We start from the raw sequence: 17,853 nt of genomic DNA, 5'->3' as shown, positions 1-17,853 counted from the left end.
TGGTGTTAAAGGGTCCAGATTAGGCTATTTAGCCAATAATTGCTGAGCAAGTCCAGAATCCTAGTGTATCATTAATGTCACCAGCAAGTAGCTTTTAACTGTAAAAAGATGTACTGTAGCAGTCCAATGCCACTTAAATTTAAGCTCACCGCTGTTGGAAGTGTTTCCAAACTCCCATCTATTGCTGTTCAGCGGTGTCCCCGTCTCCCCTGCAGGCTTACCAGTGTGCGCTGATGAACCGTGGCCGCACAGCCGGACGTCTCCGGCAGTGATGTGGAGCCTGATTTGCAGACTAGGGGAGAGAGCTGGATGCAGGCAGCTTGGAGCAAAGTGGTGACGGATAGATATAAGTTGATTTCCACAGAGAAATTGTAGGTTCCTTGACGCGTTTCTCTGCTATAGGTAGAGTAGCAGTTTCATCAGAAGGTATACTCAGTGTCCACTTTGGAAGATATTTATACAGTGGCCATCCAATCAAAAGGCATTGTCCATTAAATAACAGGTGTAGAATAAACAGGTAATTACTTTGGTGCCTTATCCAGGATTTTGAAACACAATCAGAGTGAATAGAAATAAAACAAACTTTTTTATCATCAATCAAAAAGTCTCCTTATAAGGAGCTCCATTAGATTAAAAGAAAGAATGTTTAAGATATTAAGAGCATAAAAATATATATTAATATTCTATATATGGCATCGATCCGGAACATTGCGCAATATACTTCAAAGGCAACCTAATATGGTCATTTTGATCCAAGAGCCCTGATAGTCTTGTGGGCTACTGCTGGAGAGCACCAATCTAGACAGATCAACCTCATAGGTTCGATTCCCATGACATTTTCTTAAAAACAACTGTGGGTAATTTTTTTTTTTTTTTTTTTGTGTGTGTGTGGGGGGGGGGGGGGGTTCTTATCTTATTATTTTGTTAACCCAAAAATTACCCCTGAGGAAAAAGAAAATATGAAAAGACTTTCTAATTGGCTACATTATTTATACCAGTTTGTGTTGTGAAGCAGACATAGCATAACTTAACATTGCACAATATAACCCAGTATATTTTCCTTATGACCAAGCATTCCAATAGCTTAATGGGCTAATTCAAGAAGGCACCAAAGTAGATGACTCAACCCCACAGGTTCGACTCGCATATATACATTTTCACAAAAACCGATACATACAAAATTTATATTTTGTTAATATCATATATTACATAGGATATAAGGAAAAATGAAAACAGGAAATTATGGGAGGAACCTCTAATTATATTTATTACACCATTCTAGGTTTTGATGCAGACATATCTTAAATTACATATATAGAGATATAATGAGGTAAATAGGTTTCCCAGATTATCGGGAGCTTAAAAGACAGAAGGAGAAAGAGCTTACTACTACTCCAATTTTAAGGTGATGCAAGGATTATTTGTACTATGGAGAACTAATTACATTGCATATGGTATATGAATACCATTTGTAGACATATGTATGTGTGTGTATGTAAGGCACAACTGTCGCCAAAACCACATACACACACACACACACACACACACACACACACACACACACACATGACCACAACCAAACATGGAGGAAGAAGGTTGGCTGACTCTCGATGGAATCTAATGAAGCAAAAATAAAGGACTCTCGATTGCAAGGTGAAGATGTACGAATTAACAATTTTTCTAATGGGAGGGCCACAATGATTTGTCAATAACTGGATATATTTAAACCAGCTAAGTCAAGCCATGTAAGTGGCCAAACATCAGGGAACGTTCAGATCTGATTAATTACAATACTTTCATTAGATTTAGTGGGAAGGCCACAATGATTCGGCACTAACTGGATATATTTAGACCAGCTAGGTCGAGCCATATAGGTTGCCCAACCATCAACAGGCACTCAAATCTGGTTAATTTCGATGTTTTCATTAAGACCTTGGGGGTAGAGAGTGCCCAAGGAAAATATCCAAAAGGCCTCCCGTTTGCATAACATGTTAAATCTGTCGCCACCCCTAGGGGTAATTTGTATATGTTCAATACCTTGGATTTTGAGAGCACTCACGTCACCCTGATGTTGATTCTCTACATGTTTGGCTAAACTATGTAGACAAAGATGTTTCAAGACATTTCTCCTATGTTCCAAAAAGCGGATATTCAGACTACGTGTGGTTCGACCCACATATTGTAGTCCGCATTTACAGGATATCAAATAAACTACATAATCCGATCTACAATTAATGTAGGAAGCAATGGTGTAAGATAATCCAGATGTAGTAGAAGTAAATTGTTTGTTTACATCAATAAACTGGCACGTTATACATTTGAGTCTCCCACATTTGTAGCAGCCTTTTTTATTTAGTTTCAGTTCACTCAGCCAGTCAGGCTCCCTAGTACAAATAATTTCATTCGTAGTGAAATGGCTTGGTGACAAGAGATTTTGTAAATTTCTAGCTTTTTTAAAAACAATTTTAGGTTGTCTTTCAAGGCAAGAAGATAGAATATTATCACCTTGTAATATAAAGTAGTTTTTCTTTATGATTGAGCTCAACTCACGAGAGTAATTATTGAATTTGGAAATAAAAATTGGTTTATTATTAAAGTTTCCCCTTATGTGATCAGTTTCTTACGCTACTGGGTTTAGGAGGGTAGCACGATCATAGGTTAGGGTATCATCAAATGCATGTGCTAATATTGTTCTGGGGTAGCCTTGCTCGCTAAATGAACTAGCAAGTTCAGAGCTTTGTCGTAAAAAAGTCTCTTGATCTGAACAATTTCTACGGATTCTAAGAAATTGACTTTTCGGAATGTTGTTAATCCACGGTCTATGATGACAGCTAGAGTAATTTAAAAAGGTGTGACAATCAACTTCTTTGGTAAATGTAGAGGTGTTTATCTTATTGTCTCTAATACAGAGTGCAATATCAAGAAAGGTGATGTTAGTAGAGTGAATGGTGCTAGTGAATTTTAAACCAAAAGTGTTATTGTTCAAGGAGGAAACAAACTGTGTAGCCGATGTGTAGTCCCCATCCCAAACAAAAAACATGTCATCAATATAGCGTCCATAGAACACCAGGTTCGCCCCCACCGGGCTCCCCCAGACATGCATGTCCTCAAAGAGACCCATGTACAGGTTGGCATAACTGGGGGCGAACCTGGTGCCCATCGCTGTGCCGTGAATCTGTAAATAGAATTCTCTGTTAAAGGTGAAATAATTATGTGTAAGAATAAATTGGATGGCTTCAATCAAAAATTGTTGTTTAGCGGCACTGAGATTGCTGTCAGATAATAAATATGTCTCAATTGACTGCAATCCTAGTGTATGTGATATATTAGTGTAGAGTGACTCTACGTCACATGTCATAAACAAAAAGCTATCTTTCCATGTGATGTTGCCAATTAGATTCAAAAAATGTGTGGTGTCCTTAACATATGATCTGAGTGATCTAACATGTGGCTGCAAAAAAAAGTCAACAAAAGCGGATAGATTCGTGGTGAGGGACCCAACACCAGAAATAATGGGACGCCCAGGAGGTGACTGAAGAGTTTTGTGAATTTTGGGTAAGTGGTAGTAAGTGGGGATAATAGGATGAGGGCAATTTAAATAATGAAATTCATTCTTGGATATTGCACCACTGTCGAGGGCTTTCTCTAACATATTCTTCAAAAGAGCCTGATAATTCGACGTTGGATTCCCACATAATTTGATGTAATATTTCTGATCACTGAGTTGTCTATTTGCTTCAAACAAATAATCCTCAGTGTTCTGAATAAAGGTACCTCCTCCCTTATCTGCTGCTCGGATAATAACTGAATGATCTTTTCTGAGACTTTCTATTGCTTTTCTCTCATTAGCATGTAGATTATCCCTCCTTTTCTGTTTAGTGGTCCTAGACATATTGTTACATAGTTCTTGAAAATCTTTAAGTGTGGAGGAGTAAAAAGCTTCAATGCAACCAGTCTTATACTGTGTAGGGTAAAATTCAGATTTCTTTCTAAACCTACTGAGAGAGACATCCTCAATATCAAAAATGGGTTCAATCGATCCTTCCACAGTACCTTCACACTGTAAGGACCGTAGAGTATCGATGGCCACAAGATCCGCCTGATCTAGGACAATCGGAGTACCTGTTTGAGAGCGGTTCCTCAGATTTTTATTCATGAAGAAGCGCTTTCTACAAAGATCTCTGGTGAAGCGGTTAAGCTCCACAAAGAGTTCAAACAGGTTTGGTCCCTTTGAGGGTGCAAATTTGAGACTCTTAGCTAATACAGCTTTCTCACTCTCAGTTAATGTTCTTGTTGAGAGATTATATAGCCCTCTATTTCTCAATCTTTTCTTATATTTTTGTGCTGACTTTTTTCTGCCACCTCTTGTCCCTCTAAATCTGACAGTTTCCTTTTTGGTGAGGCTACAGCTTGTGGGATTTGTCTGTTTCTGTTCTTCCACATGGGATACAGATCTTTCTCTAAAAAAGATTGTGAGGGCTGTATAGTTTCCCTAGACATATGATTATTAGTCTTGGGCCTTTCTCCTCTTTCTACACAGCTAGAAGCTCCAGAGTGGGAATCTTGTGTGTAAGGCCTTTGTTGCCTAGAGGGATTGTGTGGAGGTCTTTGATCTCTTTTCCGTTCATAATTACCAGTATTAGTCTGCCCTGAATCGTGTCTCGGTTTCCTAAACTCATTCCTACTTTTTTGTGTAGAAGGATCCCTGTTTCCTCTATTGTATGTCCTCACTTGATCATATTTATAGTCATAATTATCTCTATGTAATTTTTTGTTTTTAGAAGAGATTAGTTGCTGTTCATATTCCTCAATCTTTTGGTTCAATGAATAGTCCATATCTCTATAGTCTGCTCTGACTTCAAAAGGTTTTAGGTGTTCTTGAATTAGTGTGATCTCCTCTGAAAGGGATTTTACTTTGCTCTCACGATAGTCCACCAAGAGTTCCATTAACTCAAAGGAACACTTATCCAATGTATCATTCCACTTCTTGGTCAATATTGTATCCTCTTTAAAGGAACAAGACTTGAAGATCCTCAGCCCTCTAGGAATCTTTTCTCCTTTAAGTACTTCCCAAGCAGCATCTGGTCAAGCCAGTGTCTTGTTTCTGCTTTGAGTAAATTCTCTAATTTATAGAACAGCTGATGCATATCAAGAGGGTTGATGGTCTCCGAGTCTGTCTCCTTTTGCATGGTATTATTTAACAATAAATTACGTCTTAGATTCCTATCAGCAATGTTCCGTCTGGATGCCATTATACCGTTACTTTAAATCGAACAAAATATGTATTTACAAAAAAATCAAATTTAAATTGATTGTGCAGCCCAAAGAATAGCAGAAATATAGATTATAAAACTCACACTAATTTTACTTAGAAAGAGGCAATCAGGCGCACTTATTACCAACTTTAAATAACCTGGATAAGGAAGATCTACAATGCTGCTCCCAATGAATAATCTGCAATTATTCAAACCAAACAAGAAATTACAATAATGTATACATACATGTGTACACAGGGAGCGCTAAATATTCATAATTATCTAATTTATTTAGACAATAAAAAATAGAATGACAATGCACAATTTAATAATAATAAGATATATCAATTAAAAAATTAAAAACCATATCAAATGGACATCTCTCGTGGAAATAAACAACTCAGTTGCTGGTGTTAAAGGGTCCAGATTAGGCTATTTAGCCAATAATTGCTGAGCAAGTCCAGAATCCTAGTGTATCATTAATGTCACCAGCAAGTAGCTTTTAACTGTAAAAAGATGTACTGTAGCAGTCCAATGCCACTTAAATTTAAGCTCACCGCTGTTGGAAGTGTTTCCAAACTCCCATCTATTGCTGTTCAGCGGTGTCCCCGTCTCCCCTGCAGGCTTATATAGAATATTAATATATATTTTTATGCTCTTAATATCTTAAACATTCTTTCTTTTAATCTAATGGAGCTCCTTATAAGGAGACTTTTTGATTGATGATAAAAAAGTTTGTTTTATTTCTATTCACTCTGATTGTGTTTCAAAATCCTGGATAAGGCACCAAAGTAATTACCTGTTTATTCTACACCTGTTATTTAATGGACAATGCCTTTTGATTGGATGGCCACTGTATAAATATCTTCCAAAGTGGACACTGAGTATACCTTCTGATGAAACTGCTACTCTACCTATAGCAGAGAAACGCGTCAAGGAACCTACAATTTCTCTGTGGAAATCAACTTATATCTATCCGTCACCACTTTGCTCCAAGCTGCCTGCATCCAGCTCTCTCCCCTAGTCTGCAAATCAGGCTCCACATCACTGCCGGAGACGTCCGGCTGTGCGGCCACGGTTCATCAGCGCACACTGGTAAGCCTGCAGGGGAGACGGGGACACCGCTGAACAGCAATAGATGGGAGTTTGGAAACACTTCCAACAGCGGTGAGCTTAAATTTAAGTGGCATTGGACTGCTACAGTACATCTTTTTACAGTTAAAAGCTACTTGCTGGTGACATTAATGATACACTAGGATTCTGGACTTGCTCAGCAATTATTGGCTAAATAGCCTAATCTGGACCCTTTAACACCAGCAACTGAGTTGTTTATTTCCACGAGAGATGTCCATTTGATATGGTTTTTAATTTTTTAATTGATATATCTTATTATTATTAAATTGTGCATTGTCATTCTATTTTTTATTGTCTAAATAAATTAGATAATTATGAATATTTAGCGCTCCCTGTGTACACATGTATGTATACATTATTGTAATTACACAGACTCCCCACCGGCAGCAAACAAGAGTCTACTTAAACCAGAGCAACAGGAAATCCTGGCCTGCAAGACAACTATAAACATAAAATACGGAAAACAGGAATGAACCACTACCTGTGGTTCATAACAATTTGTCAGAATATGAATGATAACTCACAAACTTTTCTTTCACTCATGGTTAGTGGTTGGGTGATGCCATTTATTGTCAAATAACTGTGTTTACTCTTTTGAAATCATAATGACAACAGAAACTACCCAAATGACCCTGATCAAAAGTTTACATACCCCAGTTCTTAATACCGTGTATTGCCCCCTTTAACATCAATGACAGCTTGAAGTCAAGATTGAGATTCTTTAATGCCGACGATCTACAGTACTGTGTTGCTCGAACAGTTAGTTGCATCAGAATACACTAATTTATATTTACTGGTATGTCTACAGCTGCTCATTACCGCTGTTACATAGCGGAATGAGTCACTCCTGCAGATTTACCCTGATTTATGTGAAACCTGTGTGCACCCTTCCATTGAATGTTTTACAATGGATTACACAGAAAAAAAAAATAATAAAGTGAATTTCACGGGGGGGGGGGGGGGGGGGAGGGGGGGAATAGATTGGCACTTTGGGAATCAAACCCGGGACCCTCAGCGTGGGAGGTGGGACCCTTCACCGCTAGCCTACATCGCTGCATGGAAGATATACAAATTCATGTGTAAAAGTAAAGCAACAGCGATTCCTTCCCATTGGTGTTCGTTTATGCCGTTAGGGGACTCTGATGCTCATTTAGTGCACTGTACACACTGTAAAGTCAATGAGCTACATTATTCCTTTCACACATTAGTTGCATCTGCATAAACAAGTGTTTTAACACGTTCGTTTGCGTCTGAATAAACTATTTTTTTCTTTTTTACTCTCTCCATCTGACCATTGGTCACCATCTGTGTGTACACTATGCAGTACAGGACTGTATATTAACATTACAGTCGCCACTGACCATTTGCCAGAGCTTGTACTGTAGATCAATCCGCCGCTATTCAAACTAAAGTACTGGATTAGTGGTGCATTAGCCAACCTGTTGTGGAGACGTGTATTGCATGCTGAGTATCTAGTCGCGCCTCAACCGCCTGTCCGTGATTAAACTCAGCAACCAAAGCTATCGCCTAGGCATGACTAAACCTCCGTCTAGGTGCTGAAACAGTCAAGCTAACGGAGGACCCATCTGTATATGGCCTGAAGTTCCAATATATTTATTGGCAGGCAACTTTTTTCCTTGGTCCACTGCCCTTGGAAGCAACTTCTTCCTGACACTGCTCCCCAGCCCTGAAGACTGGCATCCGATGTCAAAACCTCCCAATCTAATATCCAAAAGGGTCCCCCTTTGTCCAGCTGGGATGTCTGTAGCCACCAGGTTAATGACCTCCTTACTTCCAGAGGAAGGACCATAGTCTGTGTTTTTATTGTCTGATGTAACCCATTCTACTTGGAAAGGATCAGACGTTGCAGAGGCCTCGAGTGGAACTGAGCATACTCCACCATGTCGAATGTCGACACCATCAATTTCATCACATGCATTGCTGCGTGAATGGATACCCTTTGACTGTGTAGCAGCTTCTGGATCCTTGACTGCAAACAAGCTATTGTCTGCTGCAGGTGACACTGAAGCAATTTCTGAGATTGTGCCAGGATTAATAAATCGTTGATATATGGAAAAATTCTAATCCCCTGCAGATGGAGATATGTCTCCATAACCACCGTAAATTTTGGTGAACACTCTGGGAGCTGTGGACAGTCCAAATGGTAGGGCCTGAAACTGAAAGTGTTGCTGGAGGATTTAAAACCTGAGATAGCACTGATGGGATAGTGCTATAGGTACATGTAGGTAAGCATCCTGGATATCCAGTTATACTATAAAATCCTCCGGCTCCATGGCCAAAATAATGGAACGTAAAGTCTCCATATGAAACCAAGGCACCAAAATGTACTTGTTCAGCACTTTGAGATTGAGTATGGGCTGGAATAACCCATTTGGCTTCTGAACCACAAACAGGTTGGAATAAAAACCTTGTCCTCGTTGCGCAGGAGGAACTGGAATTATCACTCCTGACTAAATCAACTTCTGAACTGCCTCTTGCAAAGCCCTGACCTTCGTTTCCATGGAAGACGGGCTGGTGCAAAAAGACCTTTGAGGAGGGTGTTTCTTGAAGGCAAATGCATAACAGTGAGATACCGCTTCTTGCACCCAGGCATCTGTGGTGGACTGCTGCCAGATCTGTGCATGAATGAAGAAATGAAGAAGTCGGCCTCCCACCCTGGGATCCCCCAGGTGGAGGCCTGCACCAGCTGGCTGATGGCTTATCGTCTGACTTGGAAGCTGGCGCTCTGGTAGCCCAATGCTTTTTAGTCTTACCAGACTTGTCACATTGAGACTGTTTTCCATAACCCTTTCCTTTTTCTTTAGTCCAAAAGGACTGAAAAGCTGGAAATCTAGGCTTGGATTTGTGTGAGGAAGAAAACTTTACTTTCTTGGAGTCTGCTTCTGACTCCAAAATACTGTTTAATTCTTTACCAAAAAGAATATCTCCAGTAAAAGACAAATACTCCAGAACCTTCTTGGGTTCTGAGTCAGCTTTCCATGTACGTAGCCACACAGCTCTGCGAGCTGCTACTACTGAGGCTGATACTTGAGAGGCAATTGTACCCATATCCATGGCTGCTTCTTCCATAAAAATAGCCGCCTATTTAATATGTGCAATATGGGATTTTTGCTCTTTAGATGCCAATGAAAGAAAATCCTCCAATGCATCAGCCCAGGCTGCCACTGCTTTTGCCATCCAGGCTGAAGCCATGGCTGGTCTAACAATTGCCCCAGACAAGGAGAAAATGGTTTTTAAAAAAACAAAACATTTATTTTCCTATCCGTGACATCATTTAATGATGTTGAAGGCAGAGGTAATGTAGATTTTCGCACCAATCGAATGACATATATATCTACTTTGGGAGCCACCTCCCTTTTAAACAGTCCCCAGATGGAAGAGGATAATGGGAATTCCATTTCTTTGGAATTCTAAACTTCTTACTGGTGTTACCCAAGCCTCTTGCATAATTTCTGTCAGCTGTTCTGACCCAGGAAATTCAGTCCTGACTCTTCTGGGACGTTTAAACACAGGTGACCTTAGATTTTAACAAATGCTGCTTCCTCTAAGGATAAAATGGCTTTCATAGCACTAATTAGCTCAGGTATATCTACTGAGCTGAGACCTTCATCCTCGTCTCTGTATGCAGACCTGGAGTGTGATGAGTCCTCATCCTCCGACGAGTCCCCATCTGAAACATGTGTAGCCTGTGAAGATGTTGTTACATGTCTATGTGATTTACTTTCCACCAGCCTTTCAGCCTGGAATGTTGCATGTAAGGGTTAATAGGGTAACCTGTCCCTGGTATAGGATCTGGCATTATCCGCTCAGCTATACTGGATAATGTCTGTGCAAAAGTAGCCCATGGGGGTTCAACTTGAACCAATGCCTGCCTTGGGTTATTCAGGAGGCTTTGGTGAAAGCTAAAACAGTTTTCACATGAGCCATACTGAATCAGATCCTGAGAGGTTAATCTAGCTGTGCAAGACAAACATGAAATGAGTGTTGGTGCTGCTGTGGATCCTCTTCAGCCTTGCCTCTATTAGACATAATAAACAAATTACACACCTGTACAATGTTAACTACACAATTTGTGACCAAAACCACTTTAAAACTTGTTAAAGTAACATGCAATCCGATCCCTCCCTGCTTTGTACCAGCATTGAGGATCGGAATATACAGAAACTGACAGAAATAGTAAAGTCAGCAATCACACTAGCAATCAGTCACAGATTATACATTAATACAATAAGCAATATATGCACATATTCAACTATAGATACATTTCAAGTATGTAGGAGAAACATATTACTGCATTACCTTATATAGGACTTTAAATGTATTCAGTCACACAGCGAAAGAAACAGCAGCAATACTTTACAGACTCATGCATCAGGCACTTATCCAACTACTTGTACTTAATGGTAGGTAGAGACTTAGTGCCGTATCACCAAGCTCAGGACAGTGGGAGACTCTCCCCCCTCACCCCCCCACCCCCCACACACAGGATCGATCAATATCTTAGTGAACTCTGAGTGGATCCGTTCGCTAATAGTGTACACCAACGCCCAGTGAACACAAACACCCAAGTGAACACTGACGCACCAGTCACACAGCCATCTATGCTGCAACTGGTTCCTTTTAGAAACACAGCATCTCAGCCGGAAGAGGGAAATCAGTTCATGGCGGTAAACTCAGAGGAAACTGATCATGAACCGGGGGTAGAAATGACCCACTGCTGACATCAACCCCAGGAATCCCGGCCTCACACTAATCCCTGGAGCCTATGATCCCTGGTGACTATCGCTGGTGCACCCGAGGTGGCAGCCGCGTCAGCTACTGTTCGGTAGTCTCCTCCCGAAAACAGTGCGGCTGTGTCCTGCGTCTCCCCACTAAGCAGAACCGATGCCTTACCTTCTCCCAATGCTCCAGCTACATCCTGGTAACGTCCGCTGGACTTGGTAGTTCATCCGACACAGACGCCCACCGAAACAGCACTGTACACATGGGTAAGTGTTGTCGCAACCCGGCTGAGAGTTGTTGGAGCGACTCTTCATGCTTTTTAGAAAACTCGCTCAAAACCCGTAAGACTATAAAAAATAAATTAACTAACAAGCTTATGGCTGCAAAAAAAACAGCAGCTCAAAGATCGTGGTCCGGCTCCTGCAGCACCAACAACGAAAAAAATGAATTGCCTGAGCCAGGAGGCAGGGATATAGGGTACTGGCCCGTTGCATTCTGGGAGGCCGAAAGTTTTGATCGTTGGTGCCAATCCGCTGTCGCTACCTCATATCCCAATGTTTATCCTGTGGATAACCTGTTGACCCTGCAGGAGAAAAGCTATAGTGTAGCAAAATATTTTTTTCTAAAAGTGAAGTCAGCAGTGAGTTTACCACGGGATTTGAAGCTAAAGGATAATTATTGGGGCTACAAAAATGTGGGTGTTCCATTCCTCTCTGACCAGAAAGTAATGTGCGGAGCACAGACCAGCAGGGTAGAGGAGGCAATTCAGTAAGCCTTCAGTAAGCAGAGATGTCAAGAGGGGGGAGGGTACTAATAACCCATGCCCAGGATTGTTGGAGTGCAGCCACCAGCGCCCCATGGGAAGTGCCCATCACTGTTTCACAGAACCAGTACATACTATTTTCACAACATTCACAACGGAGGGGGCAGTACCTGGGCCCTGTCAGTAAGGTAAATGTGGGGACAGAGAAAGGGTTTCACTACCTTAAGCTTTGCGGGGGCCCTCTAAAGTTTTTCTAAGAACTGCTGAAGTTCTAGAAACACTTCTGGCTTTGCACATTACTTTGGTACAAGATATGGTACAGTACTGCATATTACTTTTGGCATGAGATATGCTTCTGCACTGAAGCATAGTCTGAAGATACAGCACAGCTTATTAAACTTGATGCCAGGTATGGTACTTTCTGTAGCTTATCTTGCTAACTGTCTACTGAACCAGTGCTCATATTGAACGCTATGGTGCCCGAAAGTACAGTACATGTTAGTCTGCAGGTAATGAGCCTATCAATAAGTTTTTCAGATGAAATGCACTCAAACAGGGAGAACGTATAAACTCCATTATTGCTTTGATAGTTACTGCTCATTCTCTCTTTTTTATTTTATTGAAGTTTAACAAACAAGTACAGTACTTTTTGCAAGTATATATTATAACACTAGCTGTTCTACCCGTTCTTCGCATGGGATTTTCTGATTTTCACGGTTGTAAATATAAAAGAGTGTTAAAATCTTGATAAATCTATAAAGATGTAAATTTAACACATCTTAATGTAAGTAAATATTAATCCATGGTTCTTGATGTTACCCAAGGAGCACCCATAGCAGATACGGTAAAAAGTGATAGGACCATTTTTGTAGTTATTAAATTCTACACACTGGAGCTGCAATCCAAATTTTGATCCGATTGTCCATTTGGGCGTTATCGTTCACGCAACGCAAGCCACGTATCAGTAATGACGTCATTATATCAACCCCCTTTTCATCCCCTTAGGGAGGTTTATTAAAATTCTCCTATTTCCTACCTGAAGAAAGCCTATGTTACTTTACAGCTTCCTAACATATCGGGAAGTAAGAGAACTAGTGATGAGTCAGTGAGTGAGAACTAATAGGTAGATAGATAGATAGATAGATAGATAGATAGATAGATAGATAGATAGAGAGAGAGATCAGTAACGTGCAGTAATAACATAAAAAATTGTAGCAGGTTGAGGAGAATGAGAATCACACTGTGATCATAGTTCATGATTTATTACTTAACTATAATTACAGAATATAATATCTAGTGCGTCGTCACCGGGGAATGAGCCAAAAACAAACTTATCGTCCAAAAAATGAAAATAAATAAAAAATAAATAAAATACGTTGGTTTGCTTTATAGTGGGCTACTGCCACTAAGGACCTGGGAAGGGACCCTAAACACCAGAGAGAAGGTGAACTGCTTTTGGGGTAGCAATAACACCCCTAAATGCTGGATACTGTGGCTTTCCGAAAAGGTTTTCTGCAGCACGCAGCCATTTGTTACCTGTGATTGACATTTGTATCATTTGTGCTATTTGATGTCTGAATAAATTGTACATTTTACACTATGGAATGTCCCCTTTATGATTTAATTTGGAGGTGCTGTTGACACTGAGGGGACGTGTAGAAACTATCAGTTGAGGAAACCAGAGTATCCATGCGTTTTGATGAGGACATGATTCTTATGATGGGGACTTTTATCTACATTAAGGACTATTAACTTTTAATTTATTTTATTCTTTTTTTGTCTTTTATCTATGACTACTTTATCAGTGACTACTTTTTATTTTATTTTTTATTGATTTCTATTTTGTGAACAATAAGTTTGTTTTTGGTTCATGCCTCGGTGAAGGAGCTTTTGACAGTATATATACACAGTATGTTTATGTACTGTGGTGAGAGGGGTGGTCTCTCACCTGATTTGTTCATATTCTGGTTGAATCAGCTCCCTCCAAGGGAGAGGAAAACAAGTCCTGCACAGCTACAGCTGGAAAGAAAGTTGTCCGGGTTTTCCAGCACACCCAGAGACAGCAGGAAGTCAGCTGCAGGAGAAGGGTTTAAAAATCCCATGACCCACAATGCATTGCGCGGGTGCCTGTTAGAGGCCAGTGAGCAGGGCTGAGTTTATAGCACCAGGGACTGGCTGAAGCTGCGCTGGTCGGGAGCTACTCTTGAAGTGCAAAGGCATAGTCGCTGTGCGATGCCTTTGCACTTCTGCGGGGGGGCCTGCACTGACATGCGGGGCGGGCTAGCTCTGTGCTGGGCGTCCCCCCGCATGTCAGTGTGAATGATCGTAGCTGTGCTAAATTTAGCACAGCTATGATCAACTCAGAATGACCCCAAAAGCCCTAAATTAGAATTTCCTAAGTGTATTTTAATAAATGTGAATATTGTTTTATATCTTATCCGTCCAACTATTTAGTTTATTTTCCACAGCACCAGTTCTCTGTATATTTTGCTACTAGCTTATATTGGGTCTGACAACCCCATTCTGACTGCAAATGACAGCGTGTTAGGTATAGTTTCTTATTGCATGGTATATCAAACAGATTAGCTTGTTCATAGATGCCAGAGACAGAGTATGTACCTGATTTTCTTTCAGCGTTATCTGCCCTTGTTCTTTGTTTCCAATGAATGTTCTTGTGCAACGAAAAAGTCTTTCATTGACCTGGACCTTTTGTACAAAATTAGCAGGGAAGAACCCAATTCTCTCTTCTATTTTACCCTGTGGAAAACACCTGATGTGACTCAACACATTTTTAATAGCATTTTTCATTTAAGTCATAACTACAAGCAAAATAAAATTATGTACTCAACTGTATTTAATTAGTAACAATTGTTACACATTATATACAAAGCTACCATAGTAACAGAGACTGCAGTCTTGACTATTTCTATATATATGCAGGGGAAATTGAAGGGACATTTAGGTCAGTAAACAATCTATTTTGTGTTTTGAAACTTGCAAAGCATGCAATTTTTTCTATTTATAACACTGGTGGCCCGTGTGCAGCTTCCCTGCTTCCCCCTGCCCCCCAATCATGCACCCAATAGACTCTCTCAATGTGCCAGAGTTTACTACACATGTGCTGATCTCCAGGAACATAGCATCTGCGCCATTTTTCCAGTGATCACTCTACTGCGCATGTGCAGATTTTGGGAAAAATGGCGGCTGTGCCATTTTCCTGGTGATTTCTGCAGTGCTAACAAACAGATAATTATAATCTCTCAGCACCCATTTCAGATAAGCCCATGACTTGGAAATATTTTTAGTTGTCTGATTAGCATATGTCCATCATATTTACGGCATTCAATCATTTTATACTAGAAGAAATTAGTATCCCGGTGTAAAAAAAACTCCACCAAATTTGTCATGTAAACTGTTCTACATCTGATATATTTAATATATAAGCTTCTATCCCAATGTGGGGAAAAACTGATCTGTCTTGTGTTTCTATTATAATCTGAAGGATATGCGTTGTAAAAATTAGATTAGGGAGTTCCACATTGTAAGTGTGGAATTTTATAATGGAAGGTTTTCTACAATGAAAACAATGGTATCTAAGCATGACTTGGAAACCATCTGATGGTTTGGGCCATTGATGTTTCCCTGCCGCACCTGCAGAAGTGATTGAGCTAGTTTGTGCCTTAACAAATGAGAAGTGAGAACTGCCACTGAGACAGTGTTCTGATAACATTGCTTAGACCTATCAGAATGGGAACATGCACAGGGGGAAACCTCACAATCAGATAATTGTACTGAATAAACATTGGCATTGGGAAAAAAAAAAAAAAAACATTGATGTTGGTAACCATCACACTCTGATGGCCATCCCTACTGCAGATATTACACTAGAACAACAGTTATACTGTATGCTAGCATCTGTGCATAACTAGACTGGATATTAAATAATATACTTATATATTAGATTAGTGTATATGATTGTGGTTAGTCAATAAATCAAACTTTATATCTATATGCATTTTACACAATAGACTATTTCCTCTCCCACATTTAGCAAACGAAGGGAGAAGAAAACTATATCATAAAAGCCAGCAAGTATCAAGTTGGTATTTAAGTTCAAAACAGCAATTAAAATAGTACTTCTATAACCAAATCTAGATAAAACTGCAGAATGCATTTCACAGGTGTTCGCATATTTATAATTTACCTTCCACCAGTCTTCATTGGAATCATCCAATATAGTTATTCTATCACCTGGTCTGCAAAAAAGACAAAAAATGTTAAGTGTTTTAAAGAAGTTGTAAAAGTACTTTTTAATGCATATATATGATGTTGAAAAATATTGATTTAAGAATGTATTAATTGAAATTATTGCTTTATAAGAATGGTCTACTCTTGGACTATCATATATAAGTTAAGTAATTATATGCTGCAGTCACAATTCATATTATGTTCTGATGAACCTAGATATGGGAAAGTCTCTGAAACTAGAACTAGCAATATATTAATATATTTTTTCTACAATATTATTTAATGTAGAATTTAGCAATATGTAAAAAAAAGGAAGGGAACAAGAAAACATAATGAAAATAGGAATGACTGTAAATGAATGCCATAGTGAAACCATAAAAGGAAATGAAGTTTAAGTACAGTATACCCACTACAGGTAAATAACAATAAAGGCAGGAAGGCTAGAGGGAATAAAAGGGACTTAGAAATGGGGGGGCTGGATGCAGGTGACTTATCTTTAGGGAACTATCAGAGAAAATGTTAATACTACTGCAATTGTGGTATAGTGTGAGTGGAAAGACTCCAAGTAGGTACTGCATGTTGTCTTTGTTAATTTAAGTAATCCTATGAATATGTAAAAGTAATATAATCTCCGCATATTACTAAAGGTAACATAGTAACATAGTATTTGAGGTTGAATAGATGCAAATTGCCCATCTTGTTCAACCTGTTTTAAGTTGTGATGATTCTACATACTTGCTAAATAATGTTTTATGACTAGTTAGCTACTATAACTCATGTTACCCCCGGATTAACCATGTTGATATTTTAAGTATTATAACCTTGGATAGCTTTTTCATTCAGAAATGTATCCATTCCTTTTTTAAATCTAATTACAGAGTCCGCCATTACCATCTTCCCTGGCAGGGAATTCCACATCCTGATTGCCCTAACAGTGAAGAACCCTTTCCTCCGTTGCGTTCGGAACTTTCTCTCCTCCAGTCGCAGCGAGTGCCCACGTGTCCTAAACTGTGTTCTTTTAATAAATAATTCCTCTGATAACTCTTTGTGATGTCCCTTTACATATTTGAAGATATTAATAATATCTCCTCTTAGGCGCCTCTTTTCTAGTGTATACATATTCAGCCTAGTAAGTCTTTCCTTATAGTCCAGTCCTTCTAGGCCTTTAATCAATTTAGTAGCTTGCCTTTGAACACTTTCGAGTTCACTGATGTCTTTTTTATACAATGGTGCCCAAAACTGAACACAATATTCCAGGTGCGGACGTACCAATGCCTTATACAGCGGCATGATTACATCCGAGTCCCTTGTCTCAATTCCCCTTTTTATGCACGCTAGCACCTAACTTGCCTTCTTTACTGCGTTATGACATTGTGTACGGTTATTAAGCCTATTATCGATGAATACCCCCAAATCTTTTTCCAACTCTGTTTCCCCTAGGCGTTCCCAATTTAATATGTAGGATGCAAGTTTGTTTTTAGTCCCAAAATGCATAACCTTGCATTTGTCTGTATTGAACCTCATTTTCCATTTAGACGCCCAGAGTTCAAGTTTAGATAGATAATTCTGCAAGGACTCCACATCCATTCTGAATTAATTACCTTACACAGTTTAGTATCATCTGCAAAGATTGACACTGTGCTTTCCAGGCCTATTTCTAGGTCATTGATAAATATGTTGAACAGTAGTGGTCCGAGTACGGACCCTTGT

The 17,853-nt window shown here is 39.5% G+C and overlaps 1 protein-coding gene across 1 annotated transcript in view; it reads right to left on the bottom strand.

Moving 5' to 3' along the window:
• Positions 1-17,853, bottom strand: part of STAC (SH3 and cysteine rich domain) — a 475,170-nt gene that overhangs the window by 14,869 nt on the left and 442,448 nt on the right. Inside the window, exons 9-10 of the mRNA XM_063922611.1 lie at positions 16,100-16,151; positions 14,515-14,652 (exon numbers count right to left, since the gene is read on the bottom strand). Coding sequence (XP_063778681.1) covers positions 14,515-14,652; positions 16,100-16,151 — 190 coding nt within the window. The remainder of the gene's footprint in view (positions 1-14,514; positions 14,653-16,099; positions 16,152-17,853) is intronic.

Source organism: Pseudophryne corroboree, chromosome 5 (assembly GCF_028390025.1).
Source record: "Pseudophryne corroboree isolate aPseCor3 chromosome 5, aPseCor3.hap2, whole genome shotgun sequence".
Taxonomy (NCBI): Eukaryota; Metazoa; Chordata; class Amphibia; order Anura; family Myobatrachidae; genus Pseudophryne; species Pseudophryne corroboree.
This window is presented reverse-complemented; position numbering and strand designations above follow the sequence as displayed.